The 24,213-nt window shown below is 39.2% G+C and overlaps 1 protein-coding gene across 2 annotated transcripts in view; it reads left to right on the top strand.

The window, feature by feature from the left end:
- Nucleotides 1-24,195, top strand: part of LOC144085530 (rho GTPase-activating protein 29-like) — a 32,599-nt gene extending 8,404 nt beyond the window's left edge. Inside the window, exons 3-22 of one of the 2 annotated variants that reach the window (XM_077614895.1) lie at nucleotides 5,712-5,855; nucleotides 8,205-8,301; nucleotides 9,189-9,261; nucleotides 9,459-9,516; nucleotides 10,837-10,986; nucleotides 11,789-11,853; nucleotides 11,941-12,051; nucleotides 13,145-13,225; nucleotides 13,319-13,486; nucleotides 13,561-13,698; nucleotides 14,745-14,932; nucleotides 15,953-16,122; nucleotides 16,193-16,330; nucleotides 16,406-16,504; nucleotides 18,334-18,497; nucleotides 18,581-18,769; nucleotides 19,611-19,748; nucleotides 20,019-20,257; nucleotides 21,000-21,297; nucleotides 21,402-24,195. In XM_077614895.1, the coding sequence (XP_077471021.1) occupies nucleotides 5,712-5,855; nucleotides 8,205-8,301; nucleotides 9,189-9,261; nucleotides 9,459-9,516; nucleotides 10,837-10,986; nucleotides 11,789-11,853; nucleotides 11,941-12,051; nucleotides 13,145-13,225; nucleotides 13,319-13,486; nucleotides 13,561-13,698; nucleotides 14,745-14,932; nucleotides 15,953-16,122; nucleotides 16,193-16,330; nucleotides 16,406-16,504; nucleotides 18,334-18,497; nucleotides 18,581-18,769; nucleotides 19,611-19,748; nucleotides 20,019-20,257; nucleotides 21,000-21,297; nucleotides 21,402-22,316 (3,623 nt within the window). In that variant the 3' untranslated portion in view covers nucleotides 22,317-24,195. Of the gene's footprint in view, nucleotides 1-5,711; nucleotides 5,856-8,204; nucleotides 8,302-9,188; nucleotides 9,262-9,458; nucleotides 9,517-10,836; nucleotides 10,987-11,788; nucleotides 11,854-11,940; nucleotides 12,052-13,144; nucleotides 13,226-13,318; nucleotides 13,487-13,560; nucleotides 13,699-14,744; nucleotides 14,933-15,952; nucleotides 16,123-16,189; nucleotides 16,331-16,405; nucleotides 16,505-18,333; nucleotides 18,498-18,580; nucleotides 18,770-19,610; nucleotides 19,749-20,018; nucleotides 20,258-20,999; nucleotides 21,298-21,401 lie in introns of both variants that reach the window. The other variant, XM_077614894.1, reaches the window with a different exon arrangement.
- Nucleotides 24,196-24,213: the final 18 nt, after the last annotated feature.

The following is a 24,213-nucleotide window of genomic DNA, read 5'->3' as shown; positions in this document are numbered from 1 at the left end:
ACAAGCTGTCTGATTGCATGTTGTTATCAGCCAGAGAAAGAGGAGCTTGAGGGGGGTTGTAACCTCTGTGAGGCCACCTGAAGCTTTGGATTAGATTGCTCTGGCCCCCATCCCCTTGCTCGGGACCCCTGGACCCCCCACAGTAAAATATTTTAACTTTCTTGTCAAGTTAGTTTCTTAGAAACAGCAATAATTTCCATGGGTCCACTTGACCAAGAGCGTGATTGATTATCCACTGTCAAGCACAAAACAATCCTAAAGAAAGAATTTAAAATACAATGGAATTCTTTTTTTTAGTAAAGTGCAGCATCAATAGTTTGTCAGATTTTTTTTTTTTTTAGGAAAATCTGCAAACCAAAATGTTCCAGTTAATGAAAAATTCTCAAGGAACATGCTAAATTGTCTTTCTGTTAGTGAAACTATAGTTAATATATATTTGTAGAAAAACCAAAAGCACTCTGCACTCCTCACATTCTTATTGAAGTACCATATTTTCTCACATATTAGCCGCCTCTGCGTATAAGCCGTATCCTTAAAATTGCCTTAAAATCGTTTAATTTTACAATTTCTCTCACTTAAGACGCATGCCAAGTCTAATTTGTGCGCATATAAGCTGTTTTCTCGTGTTTTCTCGCATATAAGCCGTATTTGTCGCAAAAAACAATGATGAGGGAATCGGGGGTAATAATAATAATAATCGGCCAAAAAAAGCCTGTGTCCGATTATTATTATTATTACCCTCGATTCCCTCATCATTGTTTTTTTTGCGACAAATACGGCTTATACGCGAGAAAACATGGTAGTCAAAGTTCCTGTCCCTTAATCGGTCATTTTCAAAAATAAAAATAATTCAAGTAAATGTTCTTATTTTTAATCCAAATGTGTCAACTCAGTTCACATTCGTTTCTGTGCCAATGTGTCACAAGTCATTGGGGTCACTATTTGTTGCCATTTATGTATTTTCCTAAAACCTGGCGGGAGTGGGACGCGGGCTCATCACGGCAAAGGGAAACGAGGCAGTGTACTGCGGGGGTGATTGATGTGAGTTGAGGGGTGGGCTTTTCCTTTCTACAATGTGCAGGCCCTGACTACTGTTATCTCTACCAAAACAATGGCACTGACCCCCTCCTACCACCACTACCATCACTGTAATCAGCAGCACATTTCCAGGCCCCTTTTCTGATGCCATTGTTGTGACAAAAGCACTCACGGTTGATTCCCGCCAGCTTTCTCTGTCCTGTCGCACGCCGCCGCGAGCACGCAGACCCTGGCACAAACAATAGCAAGCATCAGTGTGAGCTGTCACTCGAGATCGGAGCTCACGGCGTCATTGCACTTTCTATTTTGTAAACACCCACATTTTTCGTATGAGTTTCTCTCGTGGTGGGTTGTTTGGTTTAATGGGTATGGGCACTGATCTAAATGAGACAATTTGGACAGAGAAATAATAGGCGCGTATGTAGGGCAAAGAACATACTGTATTTTCTCGCAGATAGGCCGTATTTGTAACTCAAAAAATGATGACTGCATCAAGGGTAAGGCTTAACTCACTTATTTGTGCCTGCTATTGCTTGCTCAGGGCGCCGCCATCTTACCGTAGTTAAATGTGCTCTTGACTGGCCAGACGCGAGTAGCCTTGATACTTTGTTCGTTGTGTTTACCATGTCAGGATAGTTGTTAAGGCTGATCAATAGTCTTGAGGTCAGTCATTAAAATATCAGCCTTGATACCTGCGTAATGTGTATCTCATGCTGTTATTGCACCCAGAGACTTGGTGAAAACTAGACCACTACGGACACACTTCCTGGTTGTACTGCTCATGTGACTACCTTTTTGAATTCGTTCACGTGCAGGCAACACCCTTTCGGAATCTGCAATCCAGCGGACCGTCCTTTCGATTCATACAGTATCTCCGAAAAACCACATGCGATGATTTTTTAAAAATATTTTTCCTTCAAAGTAACACATTTGCACTCCCTATTAAAACCATGAACATGGAAGTGAAAACTGTGAATCAGGGGGCGTCTTATAAGAGAGTTTTCAATAAGTTTGCTACATTTGAGCATGCTTTTGATACAATTTTGGGCATAGAAAAACAAAAAAATTGATACCCATGGTTACTCACCATCTGCATCCAGGGTCAAAAGTTTTGAGTCTTTGTCATTCTAATGAATAGTTAAAAGGCCAAAAAAATCATGTGACCATGACATTGCGCTTAATTTATTCATTCTCACTTATCACCAGATACTAAAGGAATGACCAAATTTTTTTCTTGCCCACTAGCTATCAAAAAGAACTACGTTCGAGTTGCATTTCCATCTTAAATTCTTACAACCATCCTTGGTACCATCCTAGAACTTTAAGAGTGAAATCGTTGCTTTATATGAGTTCCCATGAACACACAAAATCATTTCCAGGAAACGGAAGGTTTCGTTTGCAATGTTAATTTGTTGTCAAGCGACAAATGGAAAGAAGCGGTGTCATGCGAATCGAGCGTCTTCTTCTCCTTTGATTGAAAATGTGCTTCAGGCACCAGCGAGCTAAATCTACCTAAAAGGGTGAGAACTTTAATGAGGGGCCATTGTCGGTGGCTTTAAGTGGTGGTGGTGGTGGTGGTGGTTGGGGGGTTGTACTTCAAAGAGCTGCTCTCCAGGCATGGGTGGGTAGGGGGTCTCGTGGTGAGCAGGTGAGCCTTGCTCTCTGATCTCAGGAGACTTGATGACAAGTGTCTTCTTTCCTAAAACTCACAGTTCTATTCATGAAAAAACATTCTTGTGAAAGTACCCTTAGATCAGGGATTTAGCAATTATGAAAATTTGCATTTTTGCAAAATACTAAGAACTTTTTTATCTCAGTCTTTCCAGGAAGGTCAAATCACTTGATCAGAACTGCAGTCGTTTCCAATGAACAATTATGTTCTTCCTGCACTGATCAATAAAATCACTAAATTTGTCCTTTTTAGTTCTTCTAGTCGAAATGTGCTCTTTAGTTCCTGGATATAAAAGGTTTGTGTTGCAAAATTAAAGTTCCTAAAATGTTTTTGCTTAATACTTTTCGCTCCAGGGACTGCAAGCGTCCAATCGGATAGTATCAATCAGTCAATATTGAAATAGAAAATGCTGAATCTCGCAAAAAGTGACCCTCAAGAAGAGGATAAAATCAGTTCTGGAATGTCAATTGTGTGGAGTATTCCCATTTTGTTGACACTAAATCCTTCAACTTGTGGAATGAAACTTCCTATAGGTTAGTCACCATTTGAATCTTTGGAAAAGTTGAAGGATTCCTCTTACAGTTGAGTGTGTGTGTACGTGTCTGGCGGTAGGAGTGGCTGAGAAAAACACCCGGCCTCTCATTTTTACTCCCCCTGTTATTCCTTCAGCGTTCCAATAAATCCAGCTTCTCATCCCGCCTTCATCTTGATGAAAACCAGATGACACGACTGCTCACCTCCTTCCCCCGTTAGACACGCAGACGTAAGCTCACCTGTTGGTGCCTCTCGTTATCCCTAAAAGGAGCTCAAAACACGAATAATGGTGCGACCGGTCTCTGAAGTCATTAATGATGCCATCGTTTGTCATTGTCTGACAATTATACCTCTGTGTGTTGTTGAGTAAGTTAATTCACCGACTTTTGTTAGATGGTGACGACCATGGGTATTCATCCGTTCATCCAATGGTGGTCTTATCAGTGCCCGTTTAACCGTTAAACACGGCCTGTTTGGATCTGTCACTGTAATGGCGTGATTGTGCAAAAAAAAGTTTAGATAAAAATGATCTGATGTGTAAGGCAGTGATCTTTAAATCTAAAAATGGCTCATTTTCCAGACTTCTGAAAAAGGAAAGCATAATTAAACACTAAGTTTGGGTACTCGGACGATTCGCCGAAAGACGTTTCGCCGACGGACGTTTGGCCGAAGGGCAGTTCGCCGAACGGACGTTTCGCCAAAACGGGATTCGCGCGCTCGCCCCGCCCCTGGATCGTGTGTGTACATATTTTTCAACCTTGGCCCGTGGGCCATATACGGCCCGTTACAGATAACATTCATTTAGGAATAACAAGGGCATGTACTGCCCCCCTGGACATATTTCTAAATACAAGTACGTACTACAATGTGCTGCCAATTTTTAATATTTTTTATTTTATCCTTGCGTTTAAAGTAGGCGAACTGTCCTTTGGTTAAACGTCCGTCGGCCAAACGTCTTTCGGCAAATTGTCCGGTCACGCTAAGTTTGACAACACTTAGCAGCGCCGCCATTTTGTGATGTCAGTTCTACTCACACACAAACATTAGATTAGATAATGGGTATTAATGACATCACGAGAAAGAGTGGGCATTCCTAAATCCTTGCATTTGATTGGCTAAAATGGATAAAATGTCTGCCCCCATGTCAAGTGGGCCTCCCCCTGGAAATTCTGCCTTTTCTCTTTTCATATCTATTTTAATTATATTTTTCGCATCTATTAACATTCTGAAAATTGTTTCTGATTCTTTTTCTTATGCTGCAATGCACATTACAAAGGTTTTCAGAGTTGGTCACATTGCACACGACCACAAAAATGACATTGCTTCTGAGCTTCCTGTCAAAACCAGCTTTTTTTTGCAGGTGTCTTGTCGTCATTTCTTTCGATGAGTCTTATCAGATTGTTACCTCCTGTTTTGTTGTTCTCTTTAAAAAAATCCTCCTGTCTCTGGTCTTTCTCTTGGTCTGGCATCTCCCACACATGATTACATGCTTGGGCCCCCGTTTTGCTCCCACAATCCCTCATTACTGCACTTCCCGAGCCTGGTTTATTTACTGTTGTCTGTCGCTTCACCATTGAAAACAGGCTCTTTTTTCAAAACCCATTGTTGACCTAAACAGCAGAGGCAAGTAAACCAGCTCTCTTCCTTTTTTACATTTTGTATGGATGTCATCTTTTTCATGGCAATTAGCATTCCAGTGGTTTTACGTTGAGTCAGAAAAAAAATGTACACGTGACCTAATAGTTGTCACACAATACCTGCGTTCTCAAGTGATGTCATTTTTTTTTGTTGAAACATGATTTGCTCTGTTATCGGTTTGCACGTTTAGATTCGTTGGAGCAAACATCTGGAAATGATAATTGGTATTTTAGTACAGTGGTACCTCGACATACGATCGTAATCCGTTCCGAGACTGAGATCATATGTCGAGCTTTTCGTAACTCGAGCGAACGTTTCCCATTGAAATGAATTGAAAACAAATTAATTTGTTCCAACCCTCTGAAAAAACACCAAAAACAGGATATTGGATTGGAAAAAATGTTTTATTTCTTCTAATTCGCCATATATTGACAAAGTAATAAATAACGAGTAGTTTAATAGTAATAAAATGTGTTTAATAGAAGTAAAATTAGACGCATTTCGCGGAGGGTAGAGACAACGACACACACGGAGGCAGGGGGGGGACTCAATATTGTGTCCTCTGTGATATTCCAGATGAATTTTTTATCTTTTATGAATCATATTTACAATTTTAATCAATCTTGACACATTGTGACTCCATAATACAATGAATTTATGGCCTAGATTTGACAAACCTTCACTTTAACAGTCCCGTAAAAGTGAGAAGATGTTCCCAAGTGATATTTTGTATTTTTTCAGTTCACTTACAAAGAGCAAAAGAATGTAAAGAATGACGGCAAGTGAGCGACTGAACTGACGACACTTGTTTCTTTGTTTCCACAACCAGAGGACCAGGAGGGTCTTCGGCAGGTAGTCCAGGAGCGCCTGACTGAGCTGCTACGCGTTCTCAAGGCCGTCATTGCCAAACACCAGGCCCTCAACTCGGTGGACATTCTGGGCAAAGCGGGCACGCTCATCGCCAAAGTGAAAGGTAGGCAAAAGGCTAGCTTGTATCGCACCAAGTCACACGTCACCCCGCGTTCACCTGCCCTATTTGGAAGCTCAGATGCATAACCCGGTGCCAGAGTGTGCATGTGTACAATGCCAAAAAGCAAACAGCACGGTCCATTGCACTTGAGTCACAGTGGAAATGTGGCGTGAGTCCAAGTGAATTTTTACTGAACTGTAATTGATGGCTGCATTATTTATAGAACATCAAACTGATGAATACTGACTGGTAATTAATGACCTGCCTTTCAAGGGAACAGTTCGTCCGTGTCCAAATACATCTAGATGGCAAAAAAAATAACACTTTGGGGTGGCTTGATTGTCTAATTTGTATGACATCAATCACAGTTTGTATCTTTATGAATTCTTAGTTGGAAATAGTATTGCAATTTATCTAATATTACAATGAAATGATTTGAAATGATTGTTTTTAAAAGTCGTCAGCTTATTTAGCAATCATAAATTCAGAATTTATTTTATTTTATTCTATTAAATACATTTTTATTTTATTTTTAGAGCATTTTTTATTGCCTTAACCAGTTCGCAATTTTATTTTTAATGCCGTAATTGAAATAAATTGTGTATCTTTCATTCAGCTTTTCATTCAGCAGGGTTAGGATAATCCAATAAAAATAAAAACATGCAACAGAAATAGTATATATGGTTTGGAATTAATTATCGTATTTTCCGGACTATAAGTCGCATCTGAGTATAGGTTGCACCATCCAAAGAATACACAATGAAGAAGGAAAAATATTTATTTGGCGCATTGGTGTATTAATCGCATTTTATAGGAGGACAATTTTTCATTTGGTCAGAAACCAAGAATAAACATTAAAGTAACAATAGTAAAATGGGGAACAATAGGCTGAATAAGAATCTGTTAACCTAAGTTTTTAAAATAGCTATAGCCTAAAAAAAACATTACAGCCTAAAAATAACAACATTACAGCCTTAGCCAATTGGAAAATAGTTTGAACTTTTTAAAGGCTGCTCCAATGGGAAAATACTGGAAATAACGAATACGTCATTTTGTTTTTCCTCTTCTTTAGACAACAAACTAGGCGAGAGTGAATCAACAGCGCCAAGGGATAGAAGGGAGGTGGGGGTAAGCTCTGGAATTATTGTTCTGAGAGCCACAGGATGTCCTGAGGAAGAAGCCAGTGTAGTGCAGAATCGCATAGCAATTCTCAACAGCGCTCCTCGAGAGAGTCCTCGGAACGCAAAGACTCTTTTCGCCGGCGAGGGAGGAATGCTCCGTCACCCCGGATTTATCTGTCACGGGGAGAAAAGGGAAGCGTGAGACCCAGAAAAAAAAAAAGACAATCCGAGTTGGCGTATTTGACCAAGGTAGAAGTGGAGCGCCATTCGAGGGCTTCCTGTTGCAGCGTAGACAGGAAACACTACGTCCAACGTCACCGATTGCCGCTTGGGCCAAAACGGCTTTCTTGCTGAGAGGAAAGCGCTTCCTGAAGATTTTTCAACGTTTTGCTGCAAAACATTTCAGGATTTGCAGCCGTTTACAGTCTCACATGCTGGATTACGCCCTGGATTATGTTTGACGGCAAGATTTTCGGAAAGGTCACTGTTTGTTTTTCCTAAATATCAGTTGTAGTATACTTGCAAAGAATTATAGAGGACTTTGACTCAGCATTCCTATGACTCACTTGTCTCGGACTTGACTAACCAAACTCCTACAAATCTCGCCTTGAAGGACATTTTTCAAAATGGAAGATTCAAAACATGTCATATTGTGACATATGATTTGGTTTTGGTGCTGACTAATGTAATAAATCACCAGTATGCCACATTGCAGAGTGCTAAGGCACTCGGATTATTGAATCAGGATTCAAGGATTAGGTTTTTTAATGAAGATTCTGGAAAATGAAAAAGAAACTGGCAGGCTTTGCAGCTAAAGATGTGCCAATTAAAAAAAAATTGAGGAATCGTGTCGTCGCTAGCTAGTAAATTGTCGAACAAGACACTTAGCATCTTATGCTTCCTTGCCAAGAAGAGGGTCTCCATGCAGAAGCAACATCCAATTATGTGAAGACCCCCATCTCGTTCTTATAGATTTGATCACGGCAAATTTGCAGATGTAGACGATAATCCCGATGGCGTTGCCAAAGTTCCCAAAAGAATCTTTTCAAAGTGTATTAAGGCGTGGCGTGTTTTAATTTGAAATACATCTTTTGTTACTTGACAGATTTATGTGATTTACACTTTCCGTCCTTTAGAAAGTAGCCAGATTTTGTTTTTTTTCAACCATTTACTTTGTAAGCATCCCTTGAACACTGGTCAGTTACAATTTGTTTTTTTTTGCTCTCTGCAGGCATCAACTTTGACAATGTGAGGCAGGACAACCGAGAAGGCACATTCAGCGATATTCATGTGTCTATCGACACTTTGGCGTTTACGTTCGGAAATGTGTGAGTGTGACATTTTAACTTTATTGTGGCAAAAAAACATACATTGTTCAGGTGGAATAACTTGCCAATTCTTAAAAAAAATCTAGATTTGAACGCTTATATAATATTCTCCATGTAATTTAACATTATTGCTGTCACTTTTTAAAAAAAGAATTCTGACATGGTCACCATTTCATAGAAAAAATTTACATGGTTAGTAAGCTTAGCAAATGTATTCATTGAGACTAGTTCACCTTTTTTTCTAGCTGCCACTACTGTGTATAACATTTTAGCAATTTAAGTCAACAGTAGTAGTTGTAATATCACCATGACTTTGTTTTTTTAGGCGATGTAGTCAAAATATTTTGCGTAAACATGATCAGAGGCTGTTAAGCCCAAGAATAAGTTACCATATAACACACAAAGTGGCGGCCCGGGGGCCAAATCTGGCCCGCCGCATCATTTTGTGTGGCCCGGGAAAGTAAATCATGAGTGCCGACTTTCTGTTTTAGGATCAAATTAAAATGAAGAGTATAGATGGATATTAAATTTTCTGATTTTCCCCCTTTAAAATCAATAGTTGTAATTTTTTAATCCATTTTTTCTGTGTTTTTAGTTCAAAAATCATTTTGCAAAATCTAAAAATATATTTAAAAAAAAACATTGTTTTAGATTTATAAAAAAACGGAATATTCAGGGCTTTTAATCCAGTTCTTTTAATCCATTTATATAAAAAAATATCTAAATATTATATCTAAAATGGTTAAAGCGGCCCGCGAACCAACCCGAGTCTGACACCCCTGATATAACATAAGCTATTGCTCGTAGTGGTGGGAATGTTGCTTTTGTGTGCCATTTTAAGGTGATATAGCTTTAATATTGAATTGTTTTGTGTGTGTGTGCTTCAGAGTTTCTGACTTCCTTATGGGAGATGTGGACAACGGTTCAGGGTTGGGGTCCCCCCAGACCAGAAGAAGCAGAGTAAAGCCTTTTTTTTCTTTACTTTTCTCCTTTTTACTTGTTTTTGTCCTAAGCTTTGTTCCCAGGAGCTTCTAAACCCTCAATGAAAGATGAGCTCGCCAAGCTTAATTTGGGTGTTGGGAGTACAGCTGCTTGTTAATTACATGTCTGCATTTGTCTCCTTGTCACATGAAATTGTGTCTTCCTTTTTTTTGCAGTCTTTCGACAACCTCGTGGAACCCGAAAACTACGCGACGGAGAAAAACGACCTTGCTGGTAAGTAGGCATTTGCGTTCCTTCAACGGAGGGGCGTGACAGAACGAACGTTGGCCCAAGGGCAGGCCAATGTTGTGAACTGGCGAGCTCACGACGTGATTTAGAAATGTCTGAGGCAAAAGACCCGCCCTGTTATTTCTCCCTGGCCACACGTTTTCTCTTTTCGCCTGAATTTCTGACATTCCGGGGCTTGTTTTGAAGCGGGCCCCGCTTTGGATGGGAAACACATGGCCTTGGAGTAAAAGCCGTGTGAGCTAGGGTGATTGTCTTTTTTCCAAGATGCCAGCATTTTCACATCCTTCTGAATTTGTATCCACTTCCTCATCAGCACATCTCTGGGGGTATAATAGTACAGTACATGAAAAAGTACCTACCCGTGACTTGGAAGTTACCTGGGTCAAGATCAGCTATTTTCCAGGGCTTTACACAGAAGCCACAATCAAAATATTAATGTCAGAATCTAACCAGAGCTATAATATTGTTAAATACACAGGTTCCCGTTTAGTAACTAGCACAAAATAGAAAAAAACAGCCTATAACTAATATATGCTGTAAAAATGTCTCCTATGTTTTCATTTGTACAAGCTCCTCCCTTAAAAACCTACTTTAAAGAACAAATCATGTCCTCAGTCAAAATGCATCACTTGAATTGAATGCTTTTATTGTCATTATAGTATAATGCGATTTAAAGCTTTCACCACATAGTGCACTAATAACAACAAACGGACAAATACATAATTATTAAGTAATAAATGAATGAATATTTATTATTTATTGATTATTTATTTGTCTGTTTGTTTGTTGTTATTTAGACAGGGAATCAGTAGTTTCATGTCATCTATAGGTTTTCATTCTGACCAATGAGGAGGATACATTTTAACCAATCTGGTGCCTTAAAACTAATCAGTTGTTGGCGTAAGGCGCTGTTTGTTTCAAAAATCTTTTAGACACCCCTGCCTTGGGGCATTTAAAAAAAATGAACCCAAATAAGTGTGATTGTAGTTGAAAATAGGTTCGAAATGTTTAAATAATTGGATTTGTTGTTAGTGATGGTCAATATATGAAAAATTGGCCCTTTAAGTCCCATTTAAAGCCCCAAAGAAGGCACTGGTTCTCTTGTTTTTGTCTGTGTAGTAGAGAGAAGAAAATATTTTAATATAAAATGAAATGAAATGAGCTTTCAAAATAAAGGGGGACTATTTGAGATATTATGTAATAGTACTAGACAGTGAGTTCAATACTAAATTTATCAGAGTTTTTTTGCATTGTTAAAATAGTCCATACTTAAGTTACATGGGCTTTATTGTTCCGTCCACTCAGGACAAGATGCGCCTCTGTCGCGAGAGGAGGAAGTGGATCTGACCCTGCTGAAACATGACAGCGGGGTGGAGTCAGCCCTGCTCTACGCCAAAGCCTGGTCCAAGTACATCAAAGACCTCCTGGTATGGATGGAGAAACGAGTAACCATGGGTGAGGCCTTGCATTGCCACATAAAACGTTTGACCAAGCTTTGACCTTGTAAAGCTATTAGTTATTAGTTTTGTTTTCATGGCCAGTCATCAAAGTTTTCTGGCCAAACTCAACCCACACGCAATGAAAAAAAATGAAACCATCTGTTGCTCAACTCGGCAAGCATATCATATTTGGTTCTTGAATTTTGAGCAATGGGGACTAGGGTTAAATGTTTGAAAAATTATATTCAAACTTTTGCATTCATTTTTGTTCCGAGAGACCATTAATCCAAGAATTGTAACCCTCTATTTCAGGGGTTACCTTTTATGCTTCTGAAATACAGGGTTACCGGGGAAAAAATGGGTCCTAAGCAAGACGGTGCAATGAAGGGTACCCATTTTTTCCCCCGGTAACCATGGTAACCCTCTATTCAGAAGCGTGAAAGGTAACCCCTGAAATAGAGGGTTACCATTCTAGGGTTAAAGACTCGGTCAGAGTTGAATTAATTGGAATTTGCTGTCCGTAGTTTATAATAATAATATAATAATAATCGGACATAGGCTTTGTCATCATCATTGACTCGACAAAAAGCCTAATTGTCATCATACCCAGAAACTGCAAATGACGAAATTGGCAAGTGCTTCAGACTTTAAAGTTTTGAGCTTCAAATTCAAACAATTGGCCTAAATCAGTTGGGTTACTTCATTTTAGCATTTTAGCAAACTTTATTAACAATGGATGCCTTTTTTTTCATGATTGACACCGCTGTTAAAATCAATCGGGCTGAAGAACTGACATGAATAATTTTGTTTTTCTTTAGATTTGGAGTATGCCAAAAGTTATACTAAATTAGCCGAGTCTGCCAAGTCGCTGATGATGCAGCAGGTTAGATTCTATTTTTGAAATCCCATCTCTTCCTTGATGAATGATTGCTTTTGGAGTACACGGATTAACGTGTGTGGCTCTGCGCAGGACTACATGCCCTTCAGTGATATTTACAACACCACCTTCAAGAATGACCTTGAATACAACCAACTGCTCATGCAAACCGCCACAGCGCTGCACACCAATAAATTCATGCAGGTATGAAAATATAAAAAGGCCAGAAATGCCTATAAAATGACAGATTTATGCTATAATAATAGGCTACAATGTGTTTTTGTTGTTGCACTGTGGCTCACCACTGGAATGTCATCTATTTGAAAAACTATCTGTTTGTCTTGCATAACGTTTTTCCGTTATTTTGAGTAGAGGACAGTACATAATTGGATTATCTTGACAGCCACTGTATGAAAGTAATGTGACTTGTAGGTAGAAAAATATACTAATTAAGATGAAGCAAAATGTCAATCATTAATCAAAGGAGAATACATTTGTATATGTTAAATCATTATAGCATAAGCACTATTGTACATTATAAATAGATCAATAAAATATATTGTGGAAGGCAATTTATAAGGGATAAAACGTAAACTAATTGTTTATAATCCAATATTAACTAATATAAATGTAAAACATCTTACATTGCAAATTTTATCAAATGAAATGAATTAATTTTAAAGTTTTAAAAATTTATATGTATATGTTAAACCATTATAGCTTAAGCACTATTGTACATGATAAATAGATCAATAAAATATATTGTGGAAGGCAATTTATAAGGGATAAAATGTAAACTATAATTATTTCTAATCCAATATTAACTAATATAAATGTAAAACGTCTTACATTGCATATTTTGTTTCAATAAATGAATTAATTTAAAAAAATACGCATGTTAAATCATTATAGCATAAGCACTATTGTACATAATGAATAGATCAATACATTGTGGAATGCAATTTATAAGGAATAAAATGTAAACTATAATTATATGTAATCTAATATAAATGTAAAACGTTATATTGCCTATTTTGTCATCATTCATTTTGTTATGAAATAGCAAGAACAAAATATTGAAATCTTTAAAAAAAACATTTTACACCTTTTGAAGCAATTATTTCATTACATTCTTTTAAACTAAGATTATTCAAAATGAATGTCATGAAATCCTACCTTTTGAAAAAATTGTAAATTTATAATGCTTTACAGATTTTTTTTTTGTCATATTTAAAACAAAACAATCCTTAATACAGATGTTTTTTGTTTTTCTTATTCCTCACTACTGCTTTTTTAGCCTCTCCTGGCGCGAAAGAACGAATTGGACAAACTGAGGAAAGACCTCAAGGAGCGCTGGCAGAGGGAGCAGAAGAAAATGGTGAATGCATACTGATTCCCAAAAGTCCATTTTTCATAAGAAAAACTAAATACGGGAAGGAATAGCTTGACGTTGCGTGCTTGCCAATTTCAGCACGAGGCCGACAGCATCTTGCGAAAGGCTCGAGCCCTGAAGGCTCAGAGACGAGAGGAGTATCAGAAAGCCCGCTTGTCCACCAGCCGCTCCCTGGAGGAGCAGCCCAACTCTGGCAACAAGCAGGTGGAGAAGAAGAGGAGGTTTGAAGAGGAGGCCCTGCAGAAGGTAGACCGAAGAACCGCCCGCCACCTGGGCCGTGTTCATCCCTCCTGATCTCGTCGTTTGGGTTCTTGCGTCAGGCTGAGGAGGCTGCGGAACATTACCAGAGCAGCGTGGCTGACGCGGGGGTCAAAAAGATGGACCTGGCCAACGTAAAACGCACAATCCTCACTCAAATTCGAGAGACCATCTTCCAGTGCGATCTTACACTCAAAGCGGTAAGCCTTTGTTTTTTGTAAATTATGGACGCATATGAGTTCGTTCCAATACAAGAACACTAAAAAAATAATGATCACTTCTTACTGTATTTTGCCGTTTAATATACCCGGGTATATTAAATATTTTTTGCTTTTTTGAGCCGCCTGTTTGTGCGCCATTTAATATACCCTTGCCGTTTAATATACCCGGGTATATTAAATATTTTTTCCTTTTTTGAGCCTCCTGTTTGTGCGCCATTTAATATACCCTTGCCGTTTAATATACCCGGGTATATGTGTATATATATATATATGTATATATATTTATATATATATGTATGTATATGTGTGTATATGTGTGTATATATATATACATATATATACATATATATATATATATATATATATATATATATATATATATATATACACATAGATATATATATAATATATATATCTATGTATATATATGTATATATGTATATATACACACATATATATATATACATATATACATACATATATACATACATATACATACATATATACATATATATATACATGTGTATATATATACATACATATATACATATACATATATATATATAAATACATCCATATATATATATATAAACAGCAAAATACGGTAGTCATTTCTTCTAAATTTCTTTTACATTTTTTTAATTTTCATTATTTCTATTTTAGGCTGGTTGAACATTAAATTGTCCCCAGCGTGAATGGGAAAGCCTTCAGCACCCCCAAAGACTCTTAGGGAGAAAAATCTGTACAAAAATTGGATAATTTAATTTGCATTTGTATTTCACTTGTAACAAAGTGGCACTGCAGCATTATATTGTCTTTTTTCAAGCCATTTACTTTTCCTTTGCACAACATTTCTCGACATTCGGCCTACTGGATCCAATTAAAAGAATCATATTCAATTCTAGCAAATGCAACTTAACTTAACTCGTGTATTTCTAATATTTTTTCATTTGAGTTCAACATTTAGATGCATTTGTCGCTCATGTTTTTCGTGTTTAATCAGTCCGACATCTTTCTGTTTTTAGGTGACCGTCAATTGGTTCCAGATGCAGCACACGCAGATGGCGTCACTTCCTGCCCATCACCAGGCGTTGAGTGACAGCGCCAAGCTATATGAACCCGGCGAGTGCTACTCGGAGTTTGCGCGCCGCCTCCCCCGAAATTTGCCCAGAGAGCGCGTGCACTCCGACTCCATATCCTCCGACAACCCCAGGTATGGAAATCCAATGCCAATCGTATCGTCCGTTCGATATGAATGCGACTATTTTACACTCCAGTTACTGACAAATGGAAGAAATTCCATGATTTGGACCTATTTTGCACTAGTGCAAATACAAGCAACTTTTGGTGGGTGTTTCTTATATGGAGTGTGATTGTTCTTTTTAGAATGTTCAGCCATGAGTCAGTTTGAGAGGAAGAAAGAGAGAATGTGATTATGTTGGCCTTCCTTCCAGGAAATATGTGGCATGGTTTTGAATGCAGGCAAAATTTGGCGGGATAAAAGCTGATTCCCACACACATTAAATCATTGTTACACTTTATTTTGCCTTTAAAAAAAATCATTTTTCCCATCATATCGTTCTCAAACATTTTGACTAATAATTTTAGGCGAACAAAAAATGTTGTCTTCATAATAGATTTCTATCTACAAATAATATATAATAATAAATATAATAAAACACACTGTTTGGATCAGATTTGTTTTTTTACATCGGCAATGAATGTGTTAATAAAAAAGTCAACTATTTATCTTATCTCAATAATTTGCGAAGTTTTCATTTCAATGTTAACAGATTTTTAAAATGTTATTCTAAAATTTGATTTATTTTGTACCAAAGAGAATATTTAGCCCTCATTTACTTTAACAGCAAATGCTGGAAAAACCACGCCATTTCTTAAAGTGTTTACACTTAAGCGTGGAAGTTTATGAAGCCTATAAATAATACATATACTTTGAGTGTCCACGCTCCAGCATGAATTAGCTTTGATTTAAGTTTTAAAAGCCAGTAGATGAAAGCGAGAACAAACCTTGTGTGTCGTTATGTCATTTCTACTCCTTGTTTATATACTATAAATGTGGGTGACAAAACCCCATCAAAGGGACGTTACTATGAAAAGTTCCTTCTGATGTTCACTTAGAATTAAAAAAAAGACTTCTAACTTACAATATTAGCCTCCAACTATCTTTAAGTAGAAAATAATGGATAAATGTCAAATCTCCTTTTTCCGCCAGGTTTGTCTTCACCAAGCGATCAGTGGGCAGCTCCCACTCTTCCCACGGCAACCTATCACAGGCCTCTCTCACGTCCGGCGACGTCCTCAGCGGCGACGAGGTGGACAGCCCGTCCCACCGTCGGCCCGGAATCGCCACACGCCGTTCCAACAGCAGCACCGACATCCCAGGTACCCGTCTGCAAAACGACATCGTCGGTCGCTCGGCATCTCCACGCTAACAACGCTCCTATCTCAGAAGGGTCAAGGGGTCAAGCCCCGCCTCTCCGAGCGTGGACTTCGGGAAGCCCGGTGAGTCAGGGCGGGATGTGCAGCGACTCGGAAAGTGCGGGTGGCAGCAGCGAATCCCGGTCCATGGACTCCCCTTCTACCAGTCCAGGTAGAAAGAGCGAGCACACAAAAGCACATTTAGTATAGTTGGTATAGTTCAGATGTTTTAAATGTGTAATTGCAGGCGACTTCAAGCGACGCCTTCCCAGAACGCCCTCCACAGGCACCATGTCTTCTGCTGATGACTTGGATGAGAGAGAACCCCCCTCACCTCTGGATAATGGTATGACTCACACATAGTAAATGTTTATAATGAGCACTCAAATGAGCTGTGTTTCGACTTTTAAAATTGAGAAATGTTGGTTTGAACATTGAGAAATGTGTTAAAAGTATTTCCCAAAACATGTTTCTCTATGGCAGGGGTGTCAGACTCGGGTTGGTTCGCGGGCCGCGTTAACGTCAACTCGATTTCACGTGGGCTGGACCATTTTAGATATAATATTTAGATTTAAAAAAATAAATGGATTAAAAGAATTGGATTAAAAGCCCTGACTATTCAGTTTTTTTTATAGATCTAAAACAATGTTTATTTTAGCTTTTTAAAAATATATTTTTAGATTTTACAAAACGATTTTTGAACTAAAAACACAGAAAAAAATGATTAAAAAATGACAATTATTGATTTAAAAGGGGGAAAATCAGGAAATTTAATATACATCTATACTCTTCATTTTAATTTGATCCTAAAACAGAAAGTTGGCACTCATGATTTACTTTCCCGGGCCACACAAAATGATGCGGCGGGCCAGATTTGGCCCCCGGGCCGCCACTTTGACACAAGTGCTCTATGGACCATTGTAATAATAACACTACCTTTTTACCTATGTCTTGTTTACCTTGTGTATAATGTTGAGAAGACAAAACTGCATTTTCCTCTTCCTATTAAAGGGAAGTTTCTATAGGAATCTGGTTGTAGTTTATGGAACTTTTAGTTCTCAGTTGTAGTAATAGCAAGAACTTAAAAAGTTCTTAAAAGGAATGTATACAATGAAACTTCCCAAATTTTTCAGGATATAGGTTTCTGTGTTTGGATAGCAGGTACCAAGAATTAAAAATTTTGTGAATTTGAAAAGTACTTAAAAAGTTGTGCAACTGTTGTTTTTGGTACCTTATATTTTCCATCAAATGGGCGGAATATTCTGTCCTGCCAAGGTTCTTAGTAGTACTATCCGATTTTCTTACTTAGCTCTTTTTTTGGCCTTGGTTGAATGACTAAGTAACTAAATTTAGACAGTCATTGGCAACAGCACATTGGATGTCTAAAAGTGACGAGTTGCAGGGTGTGAAGGCACAGCGTAAAAAGAGCTTCCCTCTCAGAAACCTTGTCGACTGACTCAGTCATTGTTCATATCAACTTCTTGGTATTCTTTTGTCTCGCTCTGAGTCAAAGTTCTGTCTTTCTGTGATGGTCCTCCTAAATTCCGTAGAGTCATGTAGACCTTGCATAGTTTTTTTCTTCTTCCAGGAAATCATTGTATAGAGTTCCATTATAGAGAAACCTTAACTATTTCACTACTATTGACAATAACAGACTTCCTATTATCCTCCCTGCTGTGAATTTAAATTACTAGTTTGTTACGGGTAGAAGAAATGTTCATTTAATGACATCTCTCCCAGTTCAAATGAATGATTCAATGGCAGCCAATGAGTTAAATATTTTAGAACGTTTTTGCAGTTATTAATTATTGGTGGTACCTAAGTGAATACTAAAATTGGAACTATCATTACATTCATATTATATAATTATTCATTCTCTTCATATTGTAAGGATACAAATTAGAAATAATATTTTTTGGGGAAAAATTTGTACTTTTGTGCTGATGCAAAGATTTTTGTAAAGAAAAAAAATTCACATCTATATCAAGAATATAAAAATAAACATCTAGAAGTGACTGAAAGCATTAGCAGGGACTTGCCAATAATAAACCGAGCCTTTGCGTGTTTCTTTCCCCTTTTTTAGTCTTGTTATTTTTGGCCCGACGTGAACTAACTTCCTCAATCTGCTATCACATCACACTGTCAACAGGAATGTTCTTCTGCCCTTCACTTTAGGCCTGGCCGAGATGGTGACCGAAACGGCGAGCTCGCCCGGACCCTTCCGGAATACTCAAATGTCCAAAGCGGCGCAGACGCACAAATTCAGGAAGCTTCGAGCGCCGTCCAAATGCCGCGAGTGTGACAGTCTGGTGGTCTTCCACGGGGCCGAATGCGAGGAGGTAATGTGCTGTGACCTCCCGGTATTTATAACATGCTCTTAAGCGTTTGTTTTTGCCCCACCACCCTCCTTCCTTTACTCCAGTGCTCTCTGGCCTGCCACAAGAAGTGTCTGGAGACACTGGCCATCCAGTGTGGCCACAAAAAGCTGCAAGGCAGGCTGCAGCTCTTTGGCATCAACTTCACACAGGCGTCCAAAAACAGCCCTGACGGAATCCCCTTCATTATTAAAAAGTGTACGTCCGAGATTGAAAGCCGTGCCCTTAACATTAAGGTGAGTTGGGAATCGGGATTGTAACTAGTGTAGGATTTGCTCTTTGCTTGACTCATGAGTTTCATTTCTTCCGCCCTTACTCAATTTTTGGTCATCTTTCTACATTCAAATTCCTAAAAATGCTATACACGTTCATATTAGGGTGCGACATACAAATAAAGAATAAGTTAGTCATAATTGTATTTTCGCAGATGATAAAGAATACAGTAATACCATATATATATATATATATATATATATATATGTATATGTGTGTGTATATATATACATATATAGCTATATATATATACATATATATACATACATATATATATGTGTGTGTATATATATATATACATATATATATACATATATATATACATATATATATATATATTTATATACATACATACATATATATACATATATATACATATATATATATATATATATATATATATATATATATATATATATATATACATACATATATGTGTATATATATATTTATATATGTATAAATATATATGTATTAAAAGTTTATAGTGTAGAAAGGAATGCAAACATGAAATGAGCAGCCAAGAGATTTTTCTTACTTGCCTTTAGAGGGCAGTGTCTGCTTTCAGGAGTCAAATAATAGTAGAGTACATATTAAATAGACACCATAGAAACACACTCTTACATCGTGGTTATTAATGTAGTGCGGCAAGTCTAGGAGCCAATTGACTGCGATAAATGAGGTATTACTGTATTGCTTGTGATTTATGATGGATTGTTGATGCTACTGATCACAGATTTCATTTGCAGTGAAATTCTTTGCCACATTTAAGTGGGTCTCATTGTCATTTAAAATCTTTGGTAGGGTATTTACCGGGTGAACGGTGCCAAGTCACGTGTGGAAAAGTTGTGCCAGGCCTTCGAGAATGGCAAAGACTTGGTAGAGCTGTCGGAGCTTTCGCCACACGACATCAGCAACGTGCTCAAGCTGTACCTGAGACAGGTGAGTCAGCATCAATGCTCTCGTATGGTAAACACTTAAAAAACATTTATCCTTGTTTAAAAATATGTTATTTCAAGAGAAATTACGTTCAGGGTTTCCAAAGTACAGCTTTTTTTGGGGGGGGCTCATTCCATACAGCACACAACCCTCATTTTTCGTAAAAATGTATTTAAGCTCAATGTGGGAGACCCCGATTTTCCGCGGTTGTACGAAGAGGAGAATTTCCGACTTCAATGCAGTTTTCCGGACCCTCATTGTCTCAATGTGCAGTTACCAGAGCCGTTGATCCTTTACCGCCACTACAATGATTTCATCGGCCTGGCCAAAGAATACCAGCGCGTGGTGGTGGAAGAGGCCGACGCCAGGCGGCGCCAAGAAGACCAGACCCAGAAACCTGGCGGGCCCAGCGTCTACTTAAACCGGGTGGTCCTCCGCATCCGTGACCTGCTGCGCCAGCTGCCCAGCGCCAATTATCGCACCTTTCATTTTCTCGTCGCTCACCTCAACAGGTAAGAAGCCCTCAAATGGAGTCCAAAATCCCATTTGAACGTATGATCTTTTGTAAACCTTAAATGGTTGTAATGTACCACCATGTTTTTCCCCGTGTGCGGTCGATTGGTCGCCCGTTGTCGCGGTCGGGGCGACCAAAAGACCGCGACCAAAAGACCGGCGACCAATCGACCGCACACGGGGAAAAACATGGTGGTACATTACAAAGACCGACAACCAAAAGACCGGTGACAAAACAAAGTAAAACAACACGGTCTACGCATCAATAAAAGCCAACAATGGCCTTGAGCAGTTTCACTGAGCCGATGTGTGAGTGTAGAAGAGTTTGTATGTACATGCGTTGTGCCTTTAAGAAGCGACGTCAGTCAGGGTCTAAACAAGTTTTCCAACAAAAAACAATAATAGTCCGGGAAATTTGGAGCTCTTCTTTAGCCTAATAATTACTAGGGCATTAAGTATGACTAAATAGTAATTCGCAGTTTGTATTTGGGGAATTTGAGCAACAATTTAAATGGTAATTATCACTTGCCTTCCGGGCGACCAAAAGACCGGCGACCAAAAGATCGGCGACCAAAAGACCGGCGACCAATCGACCGTGTACCCTCAAATGTCCAAAATCCCATTTGAGCGCATGATTTTTGGTAAACCTTAAATGGTTGTAATATACCACCATGTTTTCTCACCATACACACCTTCTTGTTCAAATATATTGAGGAAGAATCTATATATTTCCCCCCGCAGAGTGGCCGAGCAGGCAGAGGAGAACAAAATGACGGCGAGCAACCTGGGCATCATCTTCGGCCCCACGTTGGTCAAGCCGCGCCAGGCGGACGCCGAGGTGTCCCTCTCCTCCCTGGTGGACTACCCGTACCAGGCCCTCATGGTGGAGCTTCTGGTGCGACACTTCCAGGTGGTCTTTGACGCCTCGCCGTCGGACGCCGCTGCCGCCGCCGCCCCCCACGCCTCGCCCCGCCTCACGCCCCAGGAAAAGCTACAGCGCCTCAGCAGACACTCCGCCTCCTTGACGGACATCAAAGAGGTGAACATCCAAGACACCCACGTCTTTTGACAACTGTCGGCATTTCAGCCATCCTGCAAAGATGGAATTTCTCACGGTGTCTTTTTTTTGTCTCACCGCCGCAGAATTCTAAAGTGTACAAGAGGTTCTCCTCCGTGATCCCGTCCTCTCACATTCTGGACGAGGTCCAGGAGGTCCAGCCGGGGACCGACGCCACGGACTCCTCGGCCGCCGTCAACGGCGTCGCCGAGGGATCGAGCCTCCGGAGTTCGGACCGCGTCGATACCGCCGTCTCCGCGCCGTCCACGTCGAAAGTCCAGCTCCGAGTGCATCGCGCCCGCCTGTCGTCCCGTCCCCTCAGCGTCCCTCTGGAACACCTTCCTTCTCCCATCGAGCAAGCCGAAACGGAGGCGGAGCCCCTGGCCGAGGCGCCGCGAGTGGAGCGGACGGCGACCCACGCCGGCTCGTCGCGAGTCAGCGCCTATTACATCACGCCCTTCATCGACACTCGGGCCATGCAGCGGCGGACTTGGGACAGGAAGTACAAACATTACGACGTGACGCCCAGGACCGCCATGATCGTGGCTAAGCTGCCCGGCGTCAGCGCCACTTCGCCGCCGCCTCCCGACGGCGCCGTGTTCCCCGACAATCCCTGCCTTGCATCCGTCAAACCCACTTGGACTTTGAAACGGGACGAGACCACATCCGACAAACCGCCCAGGACTCTGCGGCCTCCTCCGGGAACCTTTTACAAGCCCCCTATGAGCAGGGCCAGGACGCTTCCCGACTGGACCACCACCACCACGACCACCACCACAACGGTGACCACCGTAGCGGCACCCGGTCTCGTGGCCGCGACCCTCCAGACGCAGGACTCCACCGACAGCGCCATTGACGCCGGGGCCAGTTCGTCGCCCCCGCAGTCGCCGCCCCCCGACAGTCCCGAGGACCCGGACCCCAGCGACTCAAAAACCCTGTACCAGAGGCTACGACCGCGACGTCTGCAGGAGCTGGAGCACAGAGAGGCCCACTTTGTGTAAAAACTTGTTGTTTTTCCCACTCAGACCACCACAACGGCGACGTTTTCTCAATATACGAAATATGTTACGATATATATTACATTCCTGAGCCCTGCCAGTCTCAACAAAACCACTGAAGCAAGAGAAAGAGAAACCGTTGCCGTCTGTCTGTGTACCAAAATGGATTTGTTGTCTTTCACAATGCACTTCAAGCAGCTTTTTAAACTAGATTTTTTTTCCTTTTTTTTCATCTTTTTAAATATTCGTCATTGTGTTCTACCAAGGAGAATAAGGGACATCAGGAAAAGGAGAAAAAATATATGAAAGAATATATTGGGAGAAAAATAATGCCATTTTGTCAAGAAAATGAAATCCCTATAAAACAATTTTTGGAGGAAAAAATAGATTTATTAAGGCTAATCCTTTATAGGGCACATGACTATTTTTTTTGCACAAAAAAATTACCACTTACCATAATATTAGCATTTTTTTATGGCCTACATGACCAAAATATAAAGCTGGTTTATTAATTGTTTTTATATTTTTGTATTTATGAATGAACAAACATAGACTGATAGTGTTTAAATTTAAGTTAGTGCCCTATAAAGTGTTTAAAAAAGTTTTTTAATACAAAATGTCATATTTTTGCCATGTAAAAATGTTGACAATGTCAAACTAGATTTGTTTTTAAGTCAAAAGTTGTATTTATTTTTTAAAATGGGAACGTATTCTTCAAAAGTAGAAAAAAAACATCAGTGTATGGGAAGAAATATATAACCTGATAAAATGACACATACTTTTGAGGGTTAAAAGTCCTACTTTATGGGAGAAAGGTCGTTTTTGCTCAGGGAGGAAAAAGGTTGGGACTTTTTGGTAAACATATATTTATCAAAATGTATTTCTTGTGGTGGCAAACAGTCATGAAAACTAAGTTATCCTTGAAACTGTCTTTTCCAAAAAAGCTGCCAAAGATCTGCATTTAATTCTTAGAATGATGTAGTTTTATGTTGTCTTTTGAGTAAGAATGACGGAGTTTTAAAATGATTTTTAATTTTCAGACGTAAGTAAAGAAGGTTGGTTACATGAAAATGAAATTATTTTTTGAATGGCGATCAGGCAAGTGAAGAAATGTTTAAATATAATTTAAGCTTAAAAAATATGTTTGAGACAATAACTGTAAAGCCAATCTGATTTAAGTTTAACTCAAAATTCTCTTTTGTTAAGTTTTTTTTTTTAAATACAAGAACCTTTTCATGTAACATTGTGAAAACTTTGAATTTTATAATAAGTTTTTATGTTTTAGTTTCATTTCTAGCCCTTTTTCACAACTATATTCTTGTAATTTACTGGTTGTCCTGATCTGCATGAACTTTTTGTGTCAGGAAAAGAAGCCCAAAAATTTAAATATGGAAAAAAAATAATTATGGCGTATTCTCAGTATTTTAATTTTTAAATTGTGGGAAAACAAAAAAAAATCGACCTTATTCTTGTTACACTACAAATGTCTTTTTTCTCCTTTGCCCTGAGCCCTTGTTATTCCTTGGTAGCTTTATTATGATTGGTACCTCCTGTTGTGTATATGTATATGTAAATCATATTTATCTATTGTCATTTTACTCTCCATTTACCGCATCTCTTTTGCGGTGAGCTCCCAGATGACGTGCGGCGTCTCTCGCCGCAGATTAAAAAACTAAAAAAATCTGCAACTACAAAAACCATGTTCAATGTTTGACAGATTTTTAGCGCATACGACAAAATGTGTTCGAGTTTAAACTCACTGCAAACCTAACATTTTGTGACCAAATTTTAATGCACTCAAAATCTACATTCTAACATAATTCAATACAAAATTCAACTTTACCTCCAAAAATTACTCCGTTTTCTTAATATTTTGACAAAATACTTCATGATTATCAGA

The sequence above is a fragment of the Stigmatopora argus genome, chromosome 12, assembly GCF_051989625.1.
Source record: "Stigmatopora argus isolate UIUO_Sarg chromosome 12, RoL_Sarg_1.0, whole genome shotgun sequence".
In the NCBI taxonomy this organism is placed as follows: domain Eukaryota; kingdom Metazoa; phylum Chordata; class Actinopteri; order Syngnathiformes; family Syngnathidae; genus Stigmatopora; species Stigmatopora argus.
This window is presented reverse-complemented; position numbering and strand designations above follow the sequence as displayed.